General features: G+C 36.8%; 1 protein-coding gene across 1 annotated transcript; it reads right to left on the reverse strand.

Moving 5' to 3' along the window:
* Window positions 1-4,664: 4,664 nt before the first annotated feature.
* Window positions 4,665-21,464, reverse strand: LOC306857978 (ADP-ribosylation factor 1-like). The gene is made up of 5 exons (XM_079398298.1): window positions 21,374-21,464; window positions 14,955-15,112; window positions 8,272-8,382; window positions 8,062-8,186; window positions 4,665-6,797 (listed from the first exon to the last, which is right to left on the reverse strand). The coding sequence occupies exons 2-5, from the start codon at window positions 15,100-15,102 to the stop codon at window positions 6,636-6,638; spliced, it is 546 nt and encodes a 181-aa protein (XP_079254424.1). The 5' UTR covers window positions 15,103-15,112; window positions 21,374-21,464; the 3' UTR covers window positions 4,665-6,635.
* Window positions 21,465-22,530: the final 1,066 nt, after the last annotated feature.

Raw genomic sequence — 22,530 nt, forward strand, 5'->3', positions numbered from 1 at the left:
GTATCAGGAAGAGAACTCCTAAAATAAGATCAGAGGTTGAAAATCATATATTCAATCATATATATATGATTGAAAATCATATATATATATAAAATCATATAATCATAATCATAGCTTTGAGTGAGAGGGTCAAATCTCAGCTTTTTTGTCTCCTTCAAAAATGTCTTATTTTGTCCTCTGGAATTCCGACTTTGAATATTTTTTTTCAAGACTTATAAGATTTTCTCCACAACATAAACTAACATCATGTTTATTTATGATTATGTATTTTTCTAAATCGATGCACTGAGGCCTAGTTGAAAATGTGGATTTAGTGTATCTTGGAACACGGTGTAAAAAACAAAATATATCATATGATTGCTGTCAAATTTTATTCATTTGTCTTTATATTAACAAGATTTTTACGAGATTTCTGTCTTTCCCTATTTAGGCAAATATGTACTTCTATAGAAAATAGCCCACAGAGAATATTATAAGCCATTATATGGCCACTGAGTGAACTTCACCTGAACTCAGTAAGCTTACTGAGGCTAAAGACTTGTCAATTAATATGTGCTCCAGTCAAAGAGTCTAGTCTATGTAGGTGTTAATGGAGCATACTAGGGAGTATGAGAATACTGTATTAAGCTTCTGATTACACACACCAAGTCTAGTGGGAAGAGTATCTAGCGTAAAATCCCTCGTCTCTCCTCTTTTCGATAATGCTAATTAACATCTTTTAGCTCAGCAGATCCCAGGAAACATCAAAGCATACGATTAAATTATCACAATTAGTCCACTGGAAGTCATTATCCAGCGATCATCCCAAATATCAGTCATGGAGATTGGGAAATGCAGGGAGGAGAGATGGGTGGAGTACCGTGAGGGTGCAGAACAATGCAGTAGAGACCAAAAATATAGGAGTGAAGATGAAAACTGGATGCTCATAAGCTGATTTTTAACAAAAGCTCATTTGCGAAAGTGTGATGATAGTTCTTCACCTCAGCTAATGTGTGAGTGACATGGGGAAGCTTGTACAAGAATGAAGCATTCACACCAGATCTCTCCAGAGCAACATACACCCCTCAGTGTGAGTAATGAGATGAATCCATACAGCCGTTTCTCTCACCCTGGTCCTTAGGAATTTAGATTTTTTGGCCAAAATGTGTCTCTATTTTTTCAGGCAGATGAATCTATTTCCTCTTATTTCCTCTACTGGATCTCAGTCCTGGGCTGAGTTTTCCTATTCCCAAGCGTGAAGTGTTTTTCTCTGTGGTAACACATAAGTGAGATGTTCTTCACATTAAGCTGTTTAAATGAAAATAAAATCATAATGTGTCTTTTAATTTTTGTGACAGGTGTGGTTTCAATGGGAGATGGAGACTGGCTCATGTGAGCATTGAATGATGCAGTGACTGAACAACTGGGTTTTTGTCACCAATATACAGGAAACGCAGCAAAATAATGAGCAAAATAACTATTGCATGGAGGCAGATCTGAATCGAGATGGAGGTTGATTGTAAGAAAGGGGCAATGTTTAAGCAGACTAAATGGACTTATTTACACTTCATGATATATTGATCATCTAACTAACTGATTGTAAGAAATTACCAGGTGTAAATGCCCTTCAAAACCCATTCAAGGCTTCAAAAAGTGATTTGAGACGCATTCCAGCCGTACAAGCTGTACAAGTGTAAATGCATCTGGTTAAGTCATATATGTAAATTGTAAAAAAAAAAATTGGTCCCACTTTATATTAGGTGGCCTTAACTACTATGTACTTACATTTAAATTAATCATTTGATACAATGCAATTATTGTGTACATACGTTTTTACATTGTAAAAATACCTATATGAAATTACATCTGTAATTCATTTCTGTAATTAAATTTATAGTTACACTGTTGACCCACCCCTTTCACCTTAACCCACCCTTAAACCTACCCATACCACCAAACCTGTCACTAACCTTACCCGTATCCCACCTTTATAGCAGCAAAAGTGCTTTACAACACAACATGACCACAATAAGTACATTGTACTTATTTTTTTATGTAAGTACATAGTAGTTAAGGCCACCTAATATAAAGTGTGACCAAAAAATTTAATATAAATGGAGCAGTTTTGACAAATCAGATAACAAAACTGATTGAGAAAATGCATTAAGTGACAAGTGTAAACAGGCCCAGTGATTGATGAAGGCCAGCATACTTCATGCAATACAAAATGCAAGTCTTGTGTTTTACCAGAAGATCAAGTTATGACATTTTGATGCATGCGTGATTAAATTGTTCACACTAAAATCATTAAGATGCTGTAAAAAATAGATATGGTGATTTCTCATTTAGTGCCAACTTTGAAATTAATATCTGAAACTCATGTTTCTGAAATTCGAGCCCTTTGGTTTAACTGTAAACTGGATGAAGTGATTCATCTTGAGCAATTGTGCACAACCTAATGTTCATTCGAGTCCGCCTGTGTTCAATCGCTCAATGGCATCATTAATTCCAGTTTGAGAGTTTTACTCAGTTGAGCTTTTATAACTGAAATAAAAGCATACATCAATTCTGCTGTCTGTGGGGTGTAGAGATGAATTTGTAAGAAGGAAAAAAAAAAAAAAAAAAGATTTTCAAAACCTTGAACTTTCTTGCCTGAAAGGAAAGTGCTATATTGGGTGCAAACCAAATATAGTTCCCCCACATAACTGTGGTGACAGCATTGTGTGTTCATTTCAACAGGAGTAACTGGAAAGTGTATTAGCATCAAGGACAACCTGGATGGAACCAAATATAGGCAAGTCCTTTTGGAGAGTTTTATTCAACTAGAATTCTCCAGAATAATGGCCTAAAGGAAACTGCAAACATATTGAAAAATTAGGCTAAGAAAATGGTAGGTGATCTGTAATGGTTCCATTTTGAGTATAGTCTTAAATGTGGGTATCAGAACCAATTGTTTGTGGAAATGCTTAAGCAGCTGAGAACATAAGGAATATAAGAGAGTATGTAAATGTTTAACTATAAGATTTGCTGAATATTAAAGGGTTACTCCACCCCAAAATGAAAATTTTGTCATTAATGACAAATTCAATTGTTGAATAAAGTCTCTTTTTTTTTTTCTTTGGGTACAAAACGTATTCTCGTAACTTCATAAAGTTCAGGTTGAACCACTGATGGCAGATGGACTATTCTAATGATGTTTTTATACTTTTCTGGGCCTTGACAGTGTTAATTGTTTGGCAGTCAATGGGACAGTCACAAGCCTCCTGGTTTTTACCCAAAACATCTTAAATTGTTTTCCGAAGACGAACAAAGCTTTTACGGGTTTGGAACGACATGGGGGTAAGTGATTAATGACAAAATTTTCATTTTGGGGTGGAGTAACCCTTTAAGCTCTGTTGCCCCTTCCATTAGTGTGTGTGTGTGTGTGAGTGAGAGAGAGCGAGAGAGAGAAGCCTCTTTCTTTTGTTTTTACCTACCACAATGCCATTTTATACACTGATCACAGTTATATCCTTCCTTCACAGTGAGTCGTAGTATGTCTTTATAGCATTCTTGTGATTTATTGTATCTCTTCTCCAGGGTCTCTACATGTATTAATGGATAACATATGGGCTGCTCCTCTTGGTCTGTTGCCACCATGACCTAGTCCCAGATAAGCAGAAGATGGATGTTTTCATTATATGTGCAGCTCAAATCTTATACTCCAGTGGCACGGTTCCGCTAGACCCATTTTGTTTAACTTGATTTATATTTTCTATGGATTACAAACAAATGGCTTTTTTCACTTGTAATCCTTAAGTCCATTCATCTTCCAACTACTAGTCCTATGTAGTATGCTGGAAACTGTCCCAGCAGCTCAGGCTATAGGTTGTACTAGTTACTATGGCTATTTAAAATGGAAGTTCTGTGTGGCTACCACATTCATGGCTCTGCAAAAGTCATGTCCTTGCACCCCTCTTTAACTAATGCCATCTTTATAATGGTGTCCACAACTTTTTGTCTTTTCTTTCTATACATATCTGTTACCGTTACCGATGTTTTGGCAATGTAAAGTCTTTTACTGTGTAAATAAAGCTACCAGAGTCTTATCCAGAAATTTTAATTAATTCTCCAAGTTGTTCATGAATAAGCATTCGTAATTTAATGACAAGCAAAAATGTGGTGCGGTAGCTCATTTGCTTAATAGGAAATAAAATGTGAACTGTCAACTTCAATGAATTGTTGGGTCATATGTGCAATACATGTTTTTAATTTATGACAAGACCCCAACAGGATATTTAAGTTTTCAGGATTGATTTATGACAGCTTTGAGAGAAAGGTTATTTGAAATTATTCTACAGAACGTGTATTAGTGGTTCTTTATGAAAGCTGTAATGTCTTGTGCAGGACCTGTTTGGGTGTCCACATATCCAAGAGGCTGGACAATGAACCAAAATTTAAGCAAACTGTTAAGGTAAATAAATGATAAAAGCTCAGACTTAACGTTGACTTGATGTCTTTATAAGGATAAGGCATGTATTTGTCAATCTGATAACTATATAACTCTTACCTTGTCAGCATCAGTTCCACAGCACCACCTGCAGTTGAACTAGTGTCTGACATAACCACACCAGAGCTCCACCAATAGGACACAAAGATTTGAATATTGACAAAAGTTGTAAAATAAAGGAACAACAAAAAATCAGTTGTAATAGAGATCTCTTTATTATAGTGCATTTATCAGATGTTACAAGATGGGTTTAAAAAAAAAAGCTAAAAACAAAAACCATTTCAATAAAAGAAAACAAACATGTGCACACGTTCCTTGCTCCTATTATTTTACAGAATTTTTGAAATTAAAGCTTCACATCTGAACATAGGATAGCTAAATGAAATCCGCAAGCTAAATACATTTTCATACTCATACACTTTAATTACTTATCATAGACGATGCTTATTCAAATAAATCTATCTACTACAGTAGATCTGTATCAGAATAACTAAAAGGCCAAAAACATTATTAGAGTTATGAAACATGAATTTTGGTGACAGACAAAGGGGGAAGAAAAATTAATAAAATGCATTCACGTTGCCATCAAGTTTCACACATGGTGAAACTTCACCTATTCCCTTGTGAGAGGTCAGTACAGGGTTAGGAAAACTGCGATCATTACAGCACAATGTTCAATGCTGTATTCAACACTGCAGTTGCCTTTGGAATATGAATGAAAACAAAACGTGTTTGTCAGTTTTGGATTATTATAAGATGCATGTACACGTTCTCAAAGCGAACATCTCTCTGCTGGTGCTTGATTCTATCAGTGACGTGTTTCAAAATGGACTGGTGCATCAGGTAGAGCAGCCATCAACCGATGAAGAGAAACAAGGAAGGAAGAAAGAATGTGAGAAATGGAAGAGGGAGGACTAAAGCTGGCTGGAGGAGTTTGCATTTTGACCTGCAGCTGTTCTGCAATTCTCTCATACCAACCGAGGATCCACTGGAGCTCGTTGGCAACTCTGGATCAGTCACAGATATGCCTGGATCTTCATCTATCTATCAGCTGTCTCAATTTTAGATTACAATTGGGAGAATTAATGCATCTCAAAAAGCCCTTAGTGGCCTCACCTGAACACTCATGAGATTCTGACTGTACATATGATGCAGGACAACTTGAAAGAGACCATAATAACAAAACAAAAAAATCACAACAATTAAAAAAAAAAAAGAGCTAAAAGAATCACTGGAGTGGGAGCAGCTCGCAAAAGGCCTCGCTGCTCCAGCATAAGGTGCTCACTCCCTCCATACTCCCACAAATGCTCATCACTTCTGCAGTCGTCACTTACATGGCAATCAAAACACATGCAAGGCTGTTAGTTAGTGCCTGGGATCTGATTGAATGATCAGCAAGATCCAAAAAAAACAAAGCAGACACACAGGGTCAAATGATGTCTTCCCACAGGCAATAGTTTAAGACGCTGTACAAACTGACTTTGTGTAAACGAAAGCTTTCACAGGCTTGTGCTTGAATGCGCTTGACTGAGAACAGCAGTAGGGAAAGCGAGCTGGTGTTCACATGGAAAGTGTCATGTGACTTACCTGAAAGCATTAGCATGATTTTCAAATAACGCGAAGAAGAATGGATGGAAAAGAAATGTCACTTTATTGTCTGATTTTTTCCTTCTTTTTTTCCCAACCTGATGCAGGTTACAATGAGTTTTATCAAATGTGGGGTCAAAGGATGGCAACTCACACCTTGTAACATTTTAGACATGCGTGATTGCTTTAAACATTGGGAAAGGGACAAATCAGGCCTATAGTCTGGTTTCAGTGTATTAGGTAACAGAAATATTTAACATCCTGGGTCATTCTTTGCGTGCAGAAAACCACGGGGAGAGGAGGGAGAAGAGAGAGAAAGAGAGAACCGTGCTGTACACTGAGTGTCTATTTTGAAAGGCACAGCAAGGCTACTCCCACCCTCAGTTCACACACACGTAAACACACACACACTCTTGCATGTGTATTAAAGACAGCACTGGGCACAGTCTCTAATGTATACAAGACTAGACAAGAGAAAGAAATGGATAAACTGGGCAACCGGGCAAGACTGAAACCGGTGCTGTCACCCTTCACACATTCATACACACACAGCACTGACAGAAGAGGAAGGTGGAATGGATCATTTAGCGTTTTTGAGCTGGTTGGAGAGCCAGTCGAGCCCTTCGTACAGGCCATCCCCACTGGTGGCGCAGGTGGCCTGGATGTACCAGTTACGATGACGCAGGGAATGAAGGCCCAGCTTATCTGTGATCTCGGCTGCGTTCATCGCGTTGGGCAGGTCCTGTTGCGCAACAGATGAAAAGAGCAATGCAGTCAAATACTGAGCTTTTTAAAAATACCTTTTTTTGATTTGCTCGACATTGATTCATTAAAAACCCAAGATCTTACATTTACATTACATTTACATTTAGTCATTTGGCAGACGCTTTTATCCAAAGCGACTTACAATTGGGGAATACAAAAAGCGATTCATCTTGAAGAGGCAGTCAGACAGAGGAAGTGTTCGTAACACCAAGTCTCAGTCATTGTTCAAATAAGTACAAGCTAGTAGGTGGAGAGAAAGATAGAGGGAAAGTTTTTTTTTTTTTTTTTTTGAGTTTAGGATGAAGTCAAGTACTGCCGAAAGAGTTTTCATCTCTTTCAAGATCTTTCTGGTTATGCCTATTTTTACTAGCTGTGTGAAAATGTGCTGCCCGTCCTGCAGATGTGATTGTGTTCTGCTGACCTAACTTTAATGACTCATATGGGCCAGTTCATTTTAGTGAATCAACAGCATAATCAAAAACGTGGCTAGTGTAGTAGTTAAAAAAGATGAGTTAGTGGTTTGAATCGGTCTAAAGCACAGGTGCATTTAATCCACAGCATTTACAGAGAGGGAATTTCTTACATCAAAATTTTGAGGTTAAAAAAGTCTTATGCTTGCATTTCATTACATTTAAAAAAAAAAAAGTGTGATGACAAAACTAGATTTTTAGCAGCAAATCTGAAATGACTATAATACGCTAAATTGGTGCCCAAAAAAACATTTATTTTTATTATCAATGTTAAAAACAGCTGCGTAATATTTTTGTGTAACCAGTGATACTTTTTTCAGTATTCTTTGATGAATAAAAAAATCCAAAAAACAGCATTTAAAATAGAAATATTTCCTTACAACGTAAAAGTCTTAACTCTTAACTTTTGATACATTTAATGCTGCTGAATAAAATGCCTGCTAAATAAAATAACTAATTTCTTAGAAGAAAAAAAAACTAACACTAAACTTTTGAATAGCAGTATAAGCAAAATCGATAAATGTGAAATATTTTAATAAGAAAGAAACTAGTATACCTTAATCGGAATCTAATCAAATCCAAACAGAATTTAATTAAGAGCTTGTAAATCAGAATTAAATCAAATCAGAACAACTGTATTGATACCCAGGCTAATCAATGAAACAGTCATGCATGACATCAACCACAGCAGAAGTTAGAAAAGGAACCAAATGAATACTTGGACTGCTGACGCTACTCGTGTTTAAAGAATTTAGTTTTTCTCTCTTTTACCTGCTTGTTGGCAAAGACGAGCAGAACAGCATCTCTCAACTCATCCTCCGCCAGCATCCTCGTCAACTCCTCCCTTGCCTCATTCACTCGCTCCCTATCGTTACTGTCCACAACAAAAATCAGGCCTGTGGAAATAACAGTGACAGACTTAAGTATGCACACAAGAGTTGCTCAATACCTGGTTCTCTGTGTGTATGTGTGGACACTCACCTTGTGTGTTCTGGAAATAGTGCCTCCAAAGTGGCCGGATCTTATCCTGACCGCCCACATCCCACACAGTGAAGCTGATGTTCTTATACTCTACCGTCTCAACATTAAAACCTGCAAAGAGAAAAGGGGACAAGTTAAACACTGGCTCAAAGAAAAGAGGGACATGCAATGAGGGAGAAAAGGCATGAAGTTCTTGTGTCTCATGCTAGGGCCCCGCTCTAATAATACTACAGCCTGAGGGCAAAGAATTTTTACACACACACAGCAGAGAAAGAGATGGGATAGAGGGATAAGATAGGACAGAAAGAGATGGAATGAGTCTACTCCACCAAGCTACTGTTATAAACATGAGCCCTGTCAGACTGGTCGTGGCGGCAGTGTTGCAACAATATATAGTGATATTCTGAATGTTACTCAGAAAACAGGATACAGGAGGTTTAACGCATTCGAAATCCTTCTGCTTAATGTTACACTGTTAGATATGCAAAAGAAATCTCTCTTATCTCTTGCTCTGGCTACTGTGTATAGACCGCCAGGGCCATATACAGATTTCCTAAAAGAATTTGCAGATTTCCTCTCAGATCTATTGGTCAATGTTGATAAAGTCCTCATTGTCGGAGATTTTAACATTCACGTTGATAATACAAATGATGCGTTAGGACTTGCGTTTACTGACCTAATAAACTCTTTTGGAGTCAAGCAAAATGTCACCGGACCCACTCACTTTAATCATACGCTAGATTTAATTATATCGCATGGAATTGATCTTACTGATATAGATATCGTACCTCAAAGTGATGTTACTTATCATTTCCTTGTATCGTGCATGCTGCGTATTACTGATATTAGTTATATGGCTCCGCGTTATCGTCCGGGCAGAACTATTGTTCCAGCCACCAAAGACAGATTCACAAATAACCTGCCTGATTTATCTCAACTGCTCTGTGTACCCATAAATACACATGAACTAGACAAAATGACTAGCAACATGGGCACTATCTTCTCTAATACATTAGAAGCTGTTGCCCCCCTCAAATTGAAAAAGGTTACAGAAAAACGTACTGCGCCATGGTACAACAGTTATACCCATTCTCTCAAGAAAGAAACTTGTAATCTTGAGCGCAATTGGAGAAAAACTAGCTTAGAAGTTTTTAGAACTGCGTGGAAAAACAGTATGTCCAGCTATAGACAGGCTCTAAAAGCAGCCAGGGTAGAGCATATCCGCAAACTCAAAACAATCCAAGGTTCTTATTTAGTACAGTGGCTAGATTAACAAATAAACACACGCCACCCGATCTAAATATTTCCTCACAGTTTAATAGTAATGACTTTATGAATTTCTTTACTGATAAAATAGATAACATCAGAAATACAATAACAAATGTATATTCTACTGCGTCTAGTATTTCAGCTTCATTCATCGCACCCGAAGAAAAACTGCAGTGCTTTACAACTATAGGACAGGAAGAGCTAAATAAACTTATCAGTGCGTCTAAACCAACAACATGTTTATTATCCTGTACCCACTAAACTACTGAAAGAGTTGTTACCTGTAGCAGAAGAACCGCTTCTCAATATTATTAACTCATCGTTATCTTTAGGTCACGTCCCAAAACCATTCAAGCTGGCGGTTATTAAGCCTCTTATTAAGAAACCACAACTAGATTCTAATGAACTGGCAAATTCTGGCGGGGAAGTCGTGGCCTAATGGTTAGAGAGTCGGGCTTGTAATCCGAAGGTTGCGGGTTCGAGTCTCCGGCCGGCAGGAGTTGTAGGTGGGGGGAGTGAATGTCCAGCGCTCTCTCCACCCTCAATACCACGACTGAGGTGCCCTTGAGCAAGGCACCGAACCCCCAACTGCTCCCCGGGCGCCGCAGCATAAATGGCTGCCCACTGTTCACGGTGTGTGTGTGTTCACGGTGTGTGTGTGTTCACTGCTGTGTGTGTGTTCACTGCTGTGTGTGTGCACGTTGGATGGGTTAAATACAGAGCACGAATTCCGAGTATGGGTCACCATACTTGGCTGAATGTCACTTCACTTGTCACTTCACTCAAATTACAGACCCATTTCAAATCTTCCGTTTATGTCTAAAATTTTAGAAAAAGTTGTGTCTGCTCAATTGTGTTCCTACTTGCAAAAAAATTATCTCTATGAAGAATTTCAGTCAAGTTTCAGGCCTTACCATAGTACAGAAACTGCACTTGTTGGAATTACAAATTACTTGCTTCAGACTAAGGCTGCATCTCATTGCTAGTATTACTTGATCTTAGTGGTGCGTTCGACATTATAGACCATGACATACTCATAGATTGATTACAAAACTATATTGGTATTCAAGGGCAGGCTTTAAGATGGTTTAGATCCTACCTCTCCGATCGCTACCACTTTGTTCATTTAAATGGGGAGTCATCTCAATTATCACCAGTAAAGTATGGAGTACCACAAGGATCTGTCCTAGGTCCTCTGCTATTTTCAATATACATGTTGCCCCTTGGTAATATTATTAGAAAATACGGGATAGGTTTTAATTGTTATGCTGATGATACTCAACTATATATCTCAACAAGACCAGATGAAACTTCTCAACTATCTAAGCTAATAGACTGAGTAAAAAATTTAAAAGATTGGATGACCAATAATTTCCTCCTATTAAATTCAGATAAGACAGAGATATTACTTATTGGACCAAAAAACAGTACACAGAATCTCTTGGATTACAATTTGCAACTAGACGGATGTACTGTTACATCCTCTAAAGTAAAAAATCTGGGTGTTATATTAGACAGCAACTTGTCCTTTGAAAATCATATTTCCCATGTTACAAAAACAGCATTCTTCCATCTTAGAAACATTGCCAAGCTTCGAAACATGCTACCTGTTTCTGATGCAGAAAAGCTAGTTCATGCATTCATGACCTCTAGACTGGACTATTGTAATGCACTGCTAGGTGGTTGTCCTGCATCTTCAATACAGTGTTAATTTCGTTGACGAAGACGACGACGAAAAATATTCGTCAACGAACCTTTTTTCTGTGACTAAGACGAGACGTTGACGAAGACTAAAACTAATATCTGATGATAAAAACTATGACGAAATTTATGCCACATCTTCGTTAACAAGACGAGACGGGACTAAAATGTTATTTGAGGACTACCGGACATTCAAAATACATCCTATAGGCCAAGTTAACTGCCTTGTCTTTCAAAATGTGCGTCTCTGTCATTGGATAAGGTGCGTTTGCATGGCAGCCGCAGTGGACGGATAGGCTATCAAACCGCGAACTAGCGATCTGAAACAATGGCCTCAGCACCCGAAGGGTTAGGGAGTGGGTGACCAGATGTCCCGTTTTTCCCGGGAGTCACAATTCATTGTCGATTAACTTAACGTCAGTGAAGGTGCGATAGGCGGAAACGCGCTGATAGAAGTGCTCTCTCTTGCGCACGCTCCACTTCTTCAGTTCTCATACAGCACGCGATCAGTTCTCAGTGCTCAAATACACACACAGCAGTCCAAATGTCTCTCATGTAGAGCATCTCACGGAAATACAGTCCGTTATGATTTAAGTGAGCTTAAACAGGTGGGTGAAAACTGAATGTATGTCAGTAGGCTATTACATGCATACCTTCCTTCTTAAATGGACAGCATTCCTAATTATCTGTCATAAATGTTAACCAACAAAAGATGTTAAATAAATGTATACTTGTTAAGTAAACCTACTGTATCTGAAAAATGAGTTTAATTTATATCTCTACCAAAAAATTAAAATTCCAGTTTTTCCAAATTCAATCCTTGATTCAAATTTCTCATAACTAAGCTTAATTGATTTGGTCTAAAGAGAGAATAATTGATGACTATTTTTGTTTGAATACTACATATATAATAGCTTCCAAAATAAATGTTGGTAACTGCAGTTTGACTAAAAGTAATGACTAAAAGTTGACAAAAATGCAATGACTTTTCGTCGACTAAAACTATGAAAGACTCAAATGACTAAAATGTGACTAAGACTATTAACCATTTTCGTCTCAAGATAAAGACTAAGACTAAATCAAAAATGCCTGTCAAAATTAACACTGCTTCAAAAAACAAGCTACAGATAGTCCAAAATGCAGCGGCTAGAGTTGTTACCAGGTCAAGAAAATATGATCATATTACCCCAATTTTACAGTCTCTGCACTGGCTACCTATTAAGTTCCGTATAATTTACAAAATATTATTACTTGCCTATAAGGCCCTAAATGATTTAGCTCCTGTGTACATAACTCGTCTTCTACCACGCTACAATCCAACCCGCTCCCTAAGGTCGCAAAACTCTGGACTTTTGGTAGTACCTAGGATAACAAAGTCCACTAAAGGAGGTAGAGCTTTTTCACATTTGGCTCCCAAACTCTGGAATAGCCTTCCTGAAAACGTTCGGGGTTCAGACACATTCTCATGTTTAAATCTAGATTAAAGACACATCTCTTTAGCCAAGCATTCACATAATACATCTAGGGCTGCAACTAACGATTATTTTGATAATCGATTAGTTGGCCGATTATTCTTCCGATTAATCGATTAATCGGATTAAAAAAATATTGACCAAAAAAAACACTATTCCACATTCTGCCCAATGTCCTTCAAACAAACGTGACAACTGAATGCTATGAAAACATACAGTGCTTAATTTATTAGACCACTTAGCATAATAAAGAGAAAACATATTTTAGAAATTTGTCAAAAATTTGTTTAAATTTAAAAATGTTATTGTCATTTATTAGACATAATAATAAAAAATGTCCTCATAACAGCTTGCATTCTTGCTGGTATTGTTTATGTACTTTTTGACTGCAATTGGGTATCGCGAAAAAAAAAAACAAATAAAAAATACAAGAAAAAATAAGTGCTCTGGTTTTCTTTCATAGATAACAGCAATAATGATATTATAGCATTAAAAATAGCCTACTACTGTTACTAAAGAGCTTACACATATTGGAGTACTAACCAGTACAGAAAGCCGAAAAATGATTTTGGTTATCACCAATACTGTTACTTTAGAGCAGCAGTGGCACAAACCTTACATAAACACATTGTTAAACTTACATAAATTTGTTAAGCATTGTAAATAATTGAATATAGTTTAAACCTCTATTAAAAATTTAAATAATAAAGATAATAATAAAGACGAATAAAAACACAAACTCAGTGTTAACCAACAGGTAAGAGTAATGTTCTGCAGGAACTACTTTGATCACAGTCACCTCGTCATTTCTTTATCCTGTAAAAGGCCGTTATGGAGCGTCTCATGTTTATATTCAGACAGACAATTACACGCTGTTATCCCTTTAAAGTTCCTACTCTCATAAAATATTTTAATTTATTTTAAACCTTAAATTAACTTTCAACAACAGATAATTCAGCACAATGGATATGTTTGCGCTGAAAAGCCTATTAATTGTCTCCCTCTCTACTGTGTTCTGTCCGTCTGACGCGCGTGCCCGCCGCGCCGGCGCTCATTCGGTATTTTAAACTTAACACAGACTGTCAGGACGGACCTTTATGCAAAAATGGATATGCTCGCGTGAATTTGTGGCATTTATAGATAAGGATATGACCGTAAACTGAACGTTTTTGCGCTGAGGACGCACACGCATCTGTCAAAGCGCCTGAAAGGGCAAGCCATTACTCTTATGCATTAACTTAAAGCTTAAAATAAAGAATTATCATGCTTTGGGCAGCTTGGATCACGTGCTTCTCCGGCAGAATCTCATTCTGTTTCCTCCACTATTTTTAGATGCATTTTGTCCATAGAAATGCATTATTCAGTGCCGTAATTTGACTAACCAGCTGAAGTTGGACGTGCACTGTGGGCAGACCCGATTAATCGATAATGAGAATCGTTGTCGATGATTTTCATAATCGATAATAATCGATTTTATCGATTAGTTGTTGCAGCCCTAAATACATCTTATAATCTTGTACTGCAGTTATATCTGATCAAATGTACATTATTATTATTCTTTAGCTTGGGTTGAATAAATAATTTTTGCTTAGATGTAACAGCAGCTACGCTAATTATGTCTCTATTTGTTTCTCTGTTTCTGTCACGGGATTAACATCCCATGGTAACTAGGAATTACAGAAGCTTCAGTCTGGATCCAACCCTTAAATGATCTGAGATGACCGAACACCTGAGAAAAGATGATGCCAACCCCTCAGAGGAGCTCAGAGGATGCCAACGCTCAGACAACATACAGAATTACCAAATTTTGCCATAAATTAAAATTAATAAGGTTCTGCAATATATAAATATATTGTGGAAACTTAATTTCCTGTAGAGCTGCTTTGCAACGATTTGTATCGTAAAAAGCGCTATACAAATAAACTTGAAACTTGAATGAGATGGGAAAGGACAAAAGATAAAAGAAAAATAAGAGTTAAAAATACAGGAAACTTTTTTTCTTAAAATAACTTGGGCCTATCTAATGACTAATTTCAGAGCTGGTTGGATTGATTCATGCCTTACAACTTTTTATTAATGGAGAAAATAACATTTCCAGAACCAGGCCCACTGAGAAAATGAAATCGCAATACTCATGTAATCTATACCAATACATGGTGTATACCAAACAAAACAAGTCTGGTAGTCTGAAATAGGGAAAACTGAGAAAGCAAGCATGGTAAAAGTGCAAGAATCACAGACCGATAGTGGGGATGGTGGTGACTATTTCTCCCAGTTTCAGTTTATACAGGATGGTGGTCTTTCCAGCAGCATCCAAGCCCACCATCAGAATTCTCATCTCTTTCTTCCCAAAGAGATTCTTAAAGAGGCCTGCAAACATATTCCCCATGGTGGCGGATCTGCAGAGAAGAACAGAGAAGGTAGATGGAATTAGATCTTATACGCCAGAGAAACAAGAGAAACGCAGCCCTCTTTAGAATTTTGTCTTTGAACTTCTGTTTTTGCGGTAACCCTATAGCATCACTGTTGAAGAGTAATTAGCTGGTGAAGTGGATAAACTTTAAAATGCACATGAAATCTTTTGTTAATGTTTGAAGCAGATATCAAATGTCAGTAGACCAATAACACTTTAAAATAAGTGACTAATTCATAAATTCATACACTCCAAAAAGTGATAAGTTGACTTAACTTAAAAACATTTAGGAAACCGCTTGCCTTAAAATTATCAAGTAAATAATCATTTAAAAAATTAAGTTAAGTGAATTGTCATGTTCAATTAACTTAATTTTTTTAATGATTATTTACTTGATAATTTTAAGGCAAGCGGTTTCCTAAATGTTTTTTGTTTTTTAATTATTATTTACTTAATAATTTTAAGGCAAGGGGTTTCCTCAATTTTTTTTAAGTTAAGTCAACTGATCACTTTTTACAGTGTACAACTTTACCTTCACATCGTGGTAATACAAAAAGACGTCAGAAGACAACTAGCTACACAAGGTCTATAGAGCAGAAAAATGCCTCACTCAAGTCACTGTCTAACTGAAATTACGGACCAAAAAAAACAACAGAAACGCAACTTCATTACTACTGGCAAACAATATTTTGACTGCCTGAAAATGGTGTCACATAATAGCAATGATCGGGGTGGGAACTGAAAAACAGAAGCTTAAACCCTGCAAGGGGCGATGCTTCAAGTCAAAGCACTCAACCCCAAATCACTCTGCCGTTAGTTGCAAATTCAGGTATCTGCTAAATAAATGCATAGTATCCATTTGAAAGAAATTAAAGCTCCAAATGACACAATCCATACACAGGAACTACCCAGGAAGTGTTGAAGTGATTAAGCGTTCAATGTGCCATGAATGCTTGTTATGGTTCAACCACATCTGACTCTGGGGAAACAAGTGTAGGTAAAGGCTGATTCATCATGTGAAGAGAATAGAGGAGGGAGGAGAGACAGAGACAGAGACACAAAAGACCCAGCAGTGATGAGGTGAATGCAAGATGCCATCGGTGGAAAGACGAGTACAGGTGGTAACCAGAAACCTGACAAACCTGTAAGAGGAGACATCTGCCCTCTGAATTAATCAGAGACACAGAGAGAGAGGGCTGGAGATCCTGGTCCCCATCGACTGAGTTACACTCTAATCTACACACCTACATTTCACTGCTGGTTTATACTCTGTATAATTGTATATGTAACAAAAAAAAACTAAAAAAAATCTTGAAAATCCCAACTGTAACTCAAGCGGTAAACTAGTTTTAGACAATGATGCCACCATATCCCTATTCAGACTGTCATTTGTTTGTTTTCATACAACAGATGGGTTAACTTGTTAATCTGCTTTAAAACCTGTAGTGTTTGTATATAAAAAATGTATATACAAAAGCTCCAATCTGATGCAATCATTCATCAGTCATTCACCAGTCATCATTGATACTTCGGCCTTTGAGTATTTTAATTTATAATTTTCGGTAGTTAATAAAGAAGAAGGTCATCTAAAGCCTGAACTCTGAAACCACTGAGTCTGAATCCAGAAAGAACAAAAGTGCAGCAAACTTGCGGGAGAGATTGAATCTGATTCACTGAACTTCTCTTATGCGTATGCCACTGTTTCAATTATGATTCAATTATAATGTCATGAAGCACAGTGACATTTTGAACTGTGATGTGTACCATGATGCGTACTGTATTAAAATAAATTTTGTGCAAAAATAATCAAGACTGCAGCTGCACAAAAGATAAAAAAGATGTTGTTCACAAGTACTCAATCTGAAGAAATTTACAATGTCTAGTCTACTGAGTCTAATTGTGGCACAAAAGTTAGGCGCTAACAATGGTGAGAACACACCCAATGAGATTGTGAGAGCAGTGTCCTTTGGGTAAAAAGAGAAAAGGTAGGGCTTCAGAATGCAGTGACACCAGAGTTGAAACCAAGTCCCAACAGAACAAAACAACTACATAAGCCTCAAACTATTTGAAAAACACCCTTTTTGTTTAAATGATGTGCTCTACAATGGGCCACATCATTGGAAGAAGTCCCTGCAAATACAAGGAAGTGCTACAAACAAATTGACTCATTCTGTAACTTGCACATATTTTCACAGGTTGACTCACTGATCAGTCAGCATTGTGGTCGATGTGTGTTTCAGATAAAGAAAGAAAAGGTAAGACCAGACGTTTTGGAAAAATAATGGACCAATTCAAAGATTTTTTTTTAATCAGCCGTAGGGTCAGCAACAAATTAAGCCACATCAATTATTTACAAGAACCATAGAAGTTGAATTATTGAGTAGAAAAGGTGAAACGAGAAGCTCTTGCTAATGAAGTTGCTCTAGTCACAACTTGTACACTAAACTCTGCCCTGTGTAAATAAAGCTAGAACCTCATACATTACATTGAAGATTACCTCGATCATCGGTCTACAAAGCCTTGATTAAATTTATATATGATGCCAGTAACATGTTTCAATGACTGCGTCTTAACTAGGGATGCACGGTATACCGGTACTGGAAAAATACCGGTATTTATTATATTTCAAACGGTACAATATCATAATTTTGCTCAATTCAGTATTTCATGCACTGCAGTTGGCAGTGCTTCCCAAATTGCTGCGCAACCGGTAAATGTGACAGAGCAATGCAACGGATCAAGCAAATTAAACTATCAACGCATCCAAAATTAATAAATAAACAGAACTGTAGAAGTGAAATATGGCATTACTTTGCATACAAAACAGATGACAAAGGTGAAGGAACTGACCTCACTGCACCTGAATGCAAGAGTTGCTATAAATCATGTGTTGCCACAGGAACACATCAAACCTTTTTAAGCATTTGTCGCTTGCTCATCCTGATCTTTTCAGAGAATTAAGAGATCGACAGGTGAGAGCATCATTCATAAATTAATTGAATTTTAAATAAGCGAGAATTTTGCTATATTAATTTTAGTATCAATAATATGAATGGAATGTTTCTGCCGCGCTGCCGATCACTAATATGAAGCAGCCAAAAGAGCGAGAGAGTGAGATTTATATTTAATGCTTTTTTATATTTAAGGATTTATATTTAATGCTCGGCGGAGTCTGGAATCTGAAAACAATCCGAGAGAAATAATAACGTGATTTTGAATATTACTTTGACTGTTAGGATAACACTTTACAATTAAGCAACATTTGTTGCATTAATTGCGTTACTTCAGTTATATTTATTTTCTTCAAACTCAGTCAAACTGTAACCTATGTTCCCGGTAGTGTTTTTCTTACAGTTTGATACAAATGTATTAAATTATTATTTTTATTTTAATAAAATTGTTTTAAATTCACTTATCTTTTAAAGCTGGTTATTTGTCACCTATGGTATCGATTTAGTATCAGTACCGAGGTATTACATTCTGGTATCGTACCGAAGCCAAAATTATGGTATCGAGCCATTCCTAGTCTTAACATTTACAAACAATTGGTTGTGTTAAGTGAAATTTTGCTCTTTCTCCACAGTTATTCACTTTATCCCTTTGTGCAGCAACACATCAGATGTGATGAGTGCTGACTCGTGTTTTTGTTGTTGTTTCCACTGGTTACAACAGACTGAGCTAGTCATGCTGAAACTGATGGCATTTAAGGTTAAGCCCAAGCTTAAATAACGACCCCAGTCTTACTGTGAAGTCTTCAGCTTAATACTTAAATGCAGAGTAACGTTCATATACACTACCATTCAAAAGTTTGGGGTCGGTAAGATTTTTGAATGATTTTGAAAGGAAACTCTAATGCTCACCAATGCTACATTTATTTGATAAACCTGCAATATTATTAAATATTATTACAATGCAAAATAATTATTTTCTATTTTAAAATCGGTAACTCTTTACTTGAAGGGGTGTGCATAAGACTGACATGACCCTAACCTAACCCTACCCTTGCCCCAGCCCATAACAAAGACATCTCAAACAATGTCATCTTTGCATTAAAAATTACATAACTGAGCGAATGACACTTAATGACAGTTGTCATAAAGATGCATAAAAAACATTCATATTCATGACATGTGTCATGTCATGATTATGAAGGTGTCATGTCATGATTATGCACACCCCTTCAAGTAAAGTGTAACCTAAAATCGAATTTATTCCTGTGATGTCAGTTTAATTTTCAGCATAATTACTCCAGTGTCCCATGATCCTTCAGAAATTATTCTAATATAGGCTGAACTGATGCTCAATAAACGTTTCTTATTATTTTAAATTTTCGCTAAACTGAGAGTTCAAAAGAACAGAATTTATTTGAAACAAACCTATCATAACATTATAAAAGTTTACTGTGAATTTTGATCAATTTCCAGCATCCTTGCTGAATAATAAATTTAAATAAAAAAAATCTTATTGAGCCCAAGCTTTTAAACAGTTGTGTAAATTGTGTTTCTCCTGTGTAACTCCAGCAGCTGTCTGCTAACATTTACAATAACTGACTTTCCCTAAACACACAGAAAAGTTTTATTTTCCCTGCAGGGAGTATCAGCAAACAACATTCCTGATATTTGGGAATGAAAATGAATAAAGTGGCAACAGTTTTACAAATGTTTAAACAAACTCTTAAGACTTAGCTTTTATTGGAAAACCTTAATAAAGTCATTCTAAATACTGATGTATAAGTTGATGCATGAAAGACCGAATGCTCTGGCTAATGAACAACTCATAATGAGAGAAATCAACACCTTCCCATCCATCTGAGTCACTCCATGCTCCAAAAATAATAGCAGTAATCAAGCTGATTAATCATAACCTTAAACATGTACTTTTAGATGAAGTACAAAAAACAACAATAAAAACAAACCAGGTGTCAAATACATCCAGATCTCTAATAGGTCAATCAAGTGAGATTAAACACTCTTGTTACATGTAAGATATGAGAATGAAAATGCTCATCAAACGTGCAAAAAGATCAAAGACTGAAATGCTTACGACAAACCATTTATCAGGCATACTAGGAAGTGAGAGCATAACAGAGGCTAGAGAAAAATCACATGACAACATCTGATCCCATCCACAGTTTGAATGTTGCGACAGAGACAGCCAATTATAGCGAGAAATGCTTCCTAACTAGAAATCAACACGCCAGTCATTCATCTGGGTGACTGGGAGGCTTACAACACACCTTACAGAAGCGGTACAACTACACAAATAAAAACAGATCTAGTTTTCTCACCTGACCTAGAACTGAATGGAGGTAAAAAAAAAAAAATTATAATTTACAGCGAACTACAACCACACTTTGAGTGAATCGATCCCTTCATACATTACAGTGGAAACCTGGTGTTTGACACCTGCTAGTTATGTAGACACATGAAAGATGTAATCCTATCACTTTTTTTATTATTTTATTTATACATACTCTGTTCTCTAATTGTTTTATGATGCAGAACTGGATCAATCCTGTTCTCGCTTGTCAAAAAGCAAACCACTTTAGACCTGCATGAGGTTACCAACAATTATACAGGCATTATTTCTGGTGAACTCGTAAAAACAGACGCAACACTGCACACAAAAAATAAAGCGACAGAAATTACGTCAGTTTCTTCGTACTGAAGGATCTCAGAAACACGGCCTAACAATCATTCACACTAACAGATTACGCACAGTAACTGTAATGCTGACTTTGAGTCACTCTGATCTAACGATATGTTCAATTCCTCAATCATTTATGTTTACACTGCTAGCTAAGAGACAAACTAGATCTCACAATCAATGCAGACTGTCAGCGTAGATTATAAAGGGAGCGTTCAGATCGTGTCGCCATGTCGTCTACTATGTGCTAAGGGCGCAGGCCAGATAACTAGATCACTCCACTGTTTACTTCCCTGCTGCGTATTTACTCCAGTCACTCCCGAGAAACTATACAATTTTGAAGACGGTAAAAACATGTTTACGCGAAAAAGAGGCGCTGAAAATGTCTGTATATTCGTAGGCGCGAACCGGTTGTGCAGTTCCACATCAGCTAAGCAAACATCCGTTAGTTAGCCTGTTAGCCTCCCTGACTGAAACGATAATTCATTAACCGAAGTCACGGTTTCTGTGAGCCACATGTAGACGACAGGTAAATTAAAAGACCTCTGTATGACATACGTCAGAATGACAACGCAAAATGTGTCGTTTCGGCATTATTTACCTTTTGGTGCAATTTCGCTACAATTTTTCCGGTTCTCCTCCTCACCGCTAAAAAACAAAATGGCGTCTTTCTCTAGTCCGTGGACAGTGGCGTCATGGGCCCCGCCTTCGCGTAAGCGTTGTCCAATCACATCGTCCAAAGTAGATGCAAAGTCCCACCCCGTTGTTGTCGTCGTCCAATGACTGCATCGTGGGCGTGGGGGCCGAGGTACTCGTGTACAGGCCGCCTCTTCTCATGCAAAATGAAAGATGAGTCGACCTGAATGTTTAGTAAAGATATGCCCCTGATGAGAAACTCGTGTTTTCGAAGCGCGCTAACCAGAGGAATGAGTAATTATGAAGCAAAAAGATAAATGAATGGAAGGTTGTGTTGGAAGAGGACTTTATAAATACATGAGAGTCAGATAAGCTGCTTTGAGTGTAGCCTGCAGTGTTAACATAGGTACTGTATGAGGTTACCCTCTAGTGACAAAGATGCTACAACGATGCCTGTCCTACATCGCCAATAATAATAATAATTTATCATGTCTTAAATCCTTTACTTAACGAGGTTATTATAGTTAAAAGCTAAACATTATTATTATCATTATTTAGTTTGTTTTGTTCGTTTACTTGACATTAAATTAAAAGTTTAGTTAAATAAAATGGAGAAAAACTTGAGCTTATTTTATTTCAACTAGTAGCCAGGACAATAAACATATATGAAAACTATTTAGATATATTTAAAAAAAAACATAATAATTAAAAAGTGAATAAAATAATAATGAAGATGACAAATCACACTCCAGAATTACTAAAGCTTTAACAAAAATTAAAACAGAAAATATAAATGTCAAATATTTAAATTTATAAATCCTTTAAAAGTATCCCAGTGATAGGTTAAAATAACACTGTTATTTAGAAAACGTGAGTTAATATACTTGTTTCACACTTTTCGTTGTATTACCTTATTTATTTATTAGTCATTTTTCTTAAATCTTGATGATCTGATCATGAATATTTAACCAAATCATAAAATCAATAGTCCACCAGATGGTGTAATATATTCTTCTTGATTCACTGAGCTAATTCTGCAGAATTTAGACAGAGTGTCGTCCAGTCAGCAGAGGGTGCTACAGTTCAAGCAATTATCAATCCACTGAAGCCACATTGCTGCAA

This window comes from Barbus barbus, assembly GCF_936440315.1.
Source record: "Barbus barbus genome assembly, chromosome: 3".
Taxonomy (NCBI): domain Eukaryota; kingdom Metazoa; phylum Chordata; class Actinopteri; order Cypriniformes; family Cyprinidae; genus Barbus; species Barbus barbus.

Bases quoted from the DNA above. Each gene is read 5' to 3' on its own strand.
- LOC306857978 (XM_079398298.1), bottom strand. From the start codon at position 15,102: ATGGGGAATATGTTTGCAGGCCTCTTTAAGAATCTCTTTGGGAAGAAA. The intron at 8,383-14,954 runs GTCTGTGATTCT...TTCTCTTTGCAG, and splicing joins CACCACCATCCCCACTATCG to GTTTTAATGTTGAGACGGTA. The intron at 8,187-8,271 runs GTGAGTGTCCAC...TTATTTCCACAG, and splicing joins CTATTTCCAGAACACACAAG to GCCTGATTTTTGTTGTGGAC.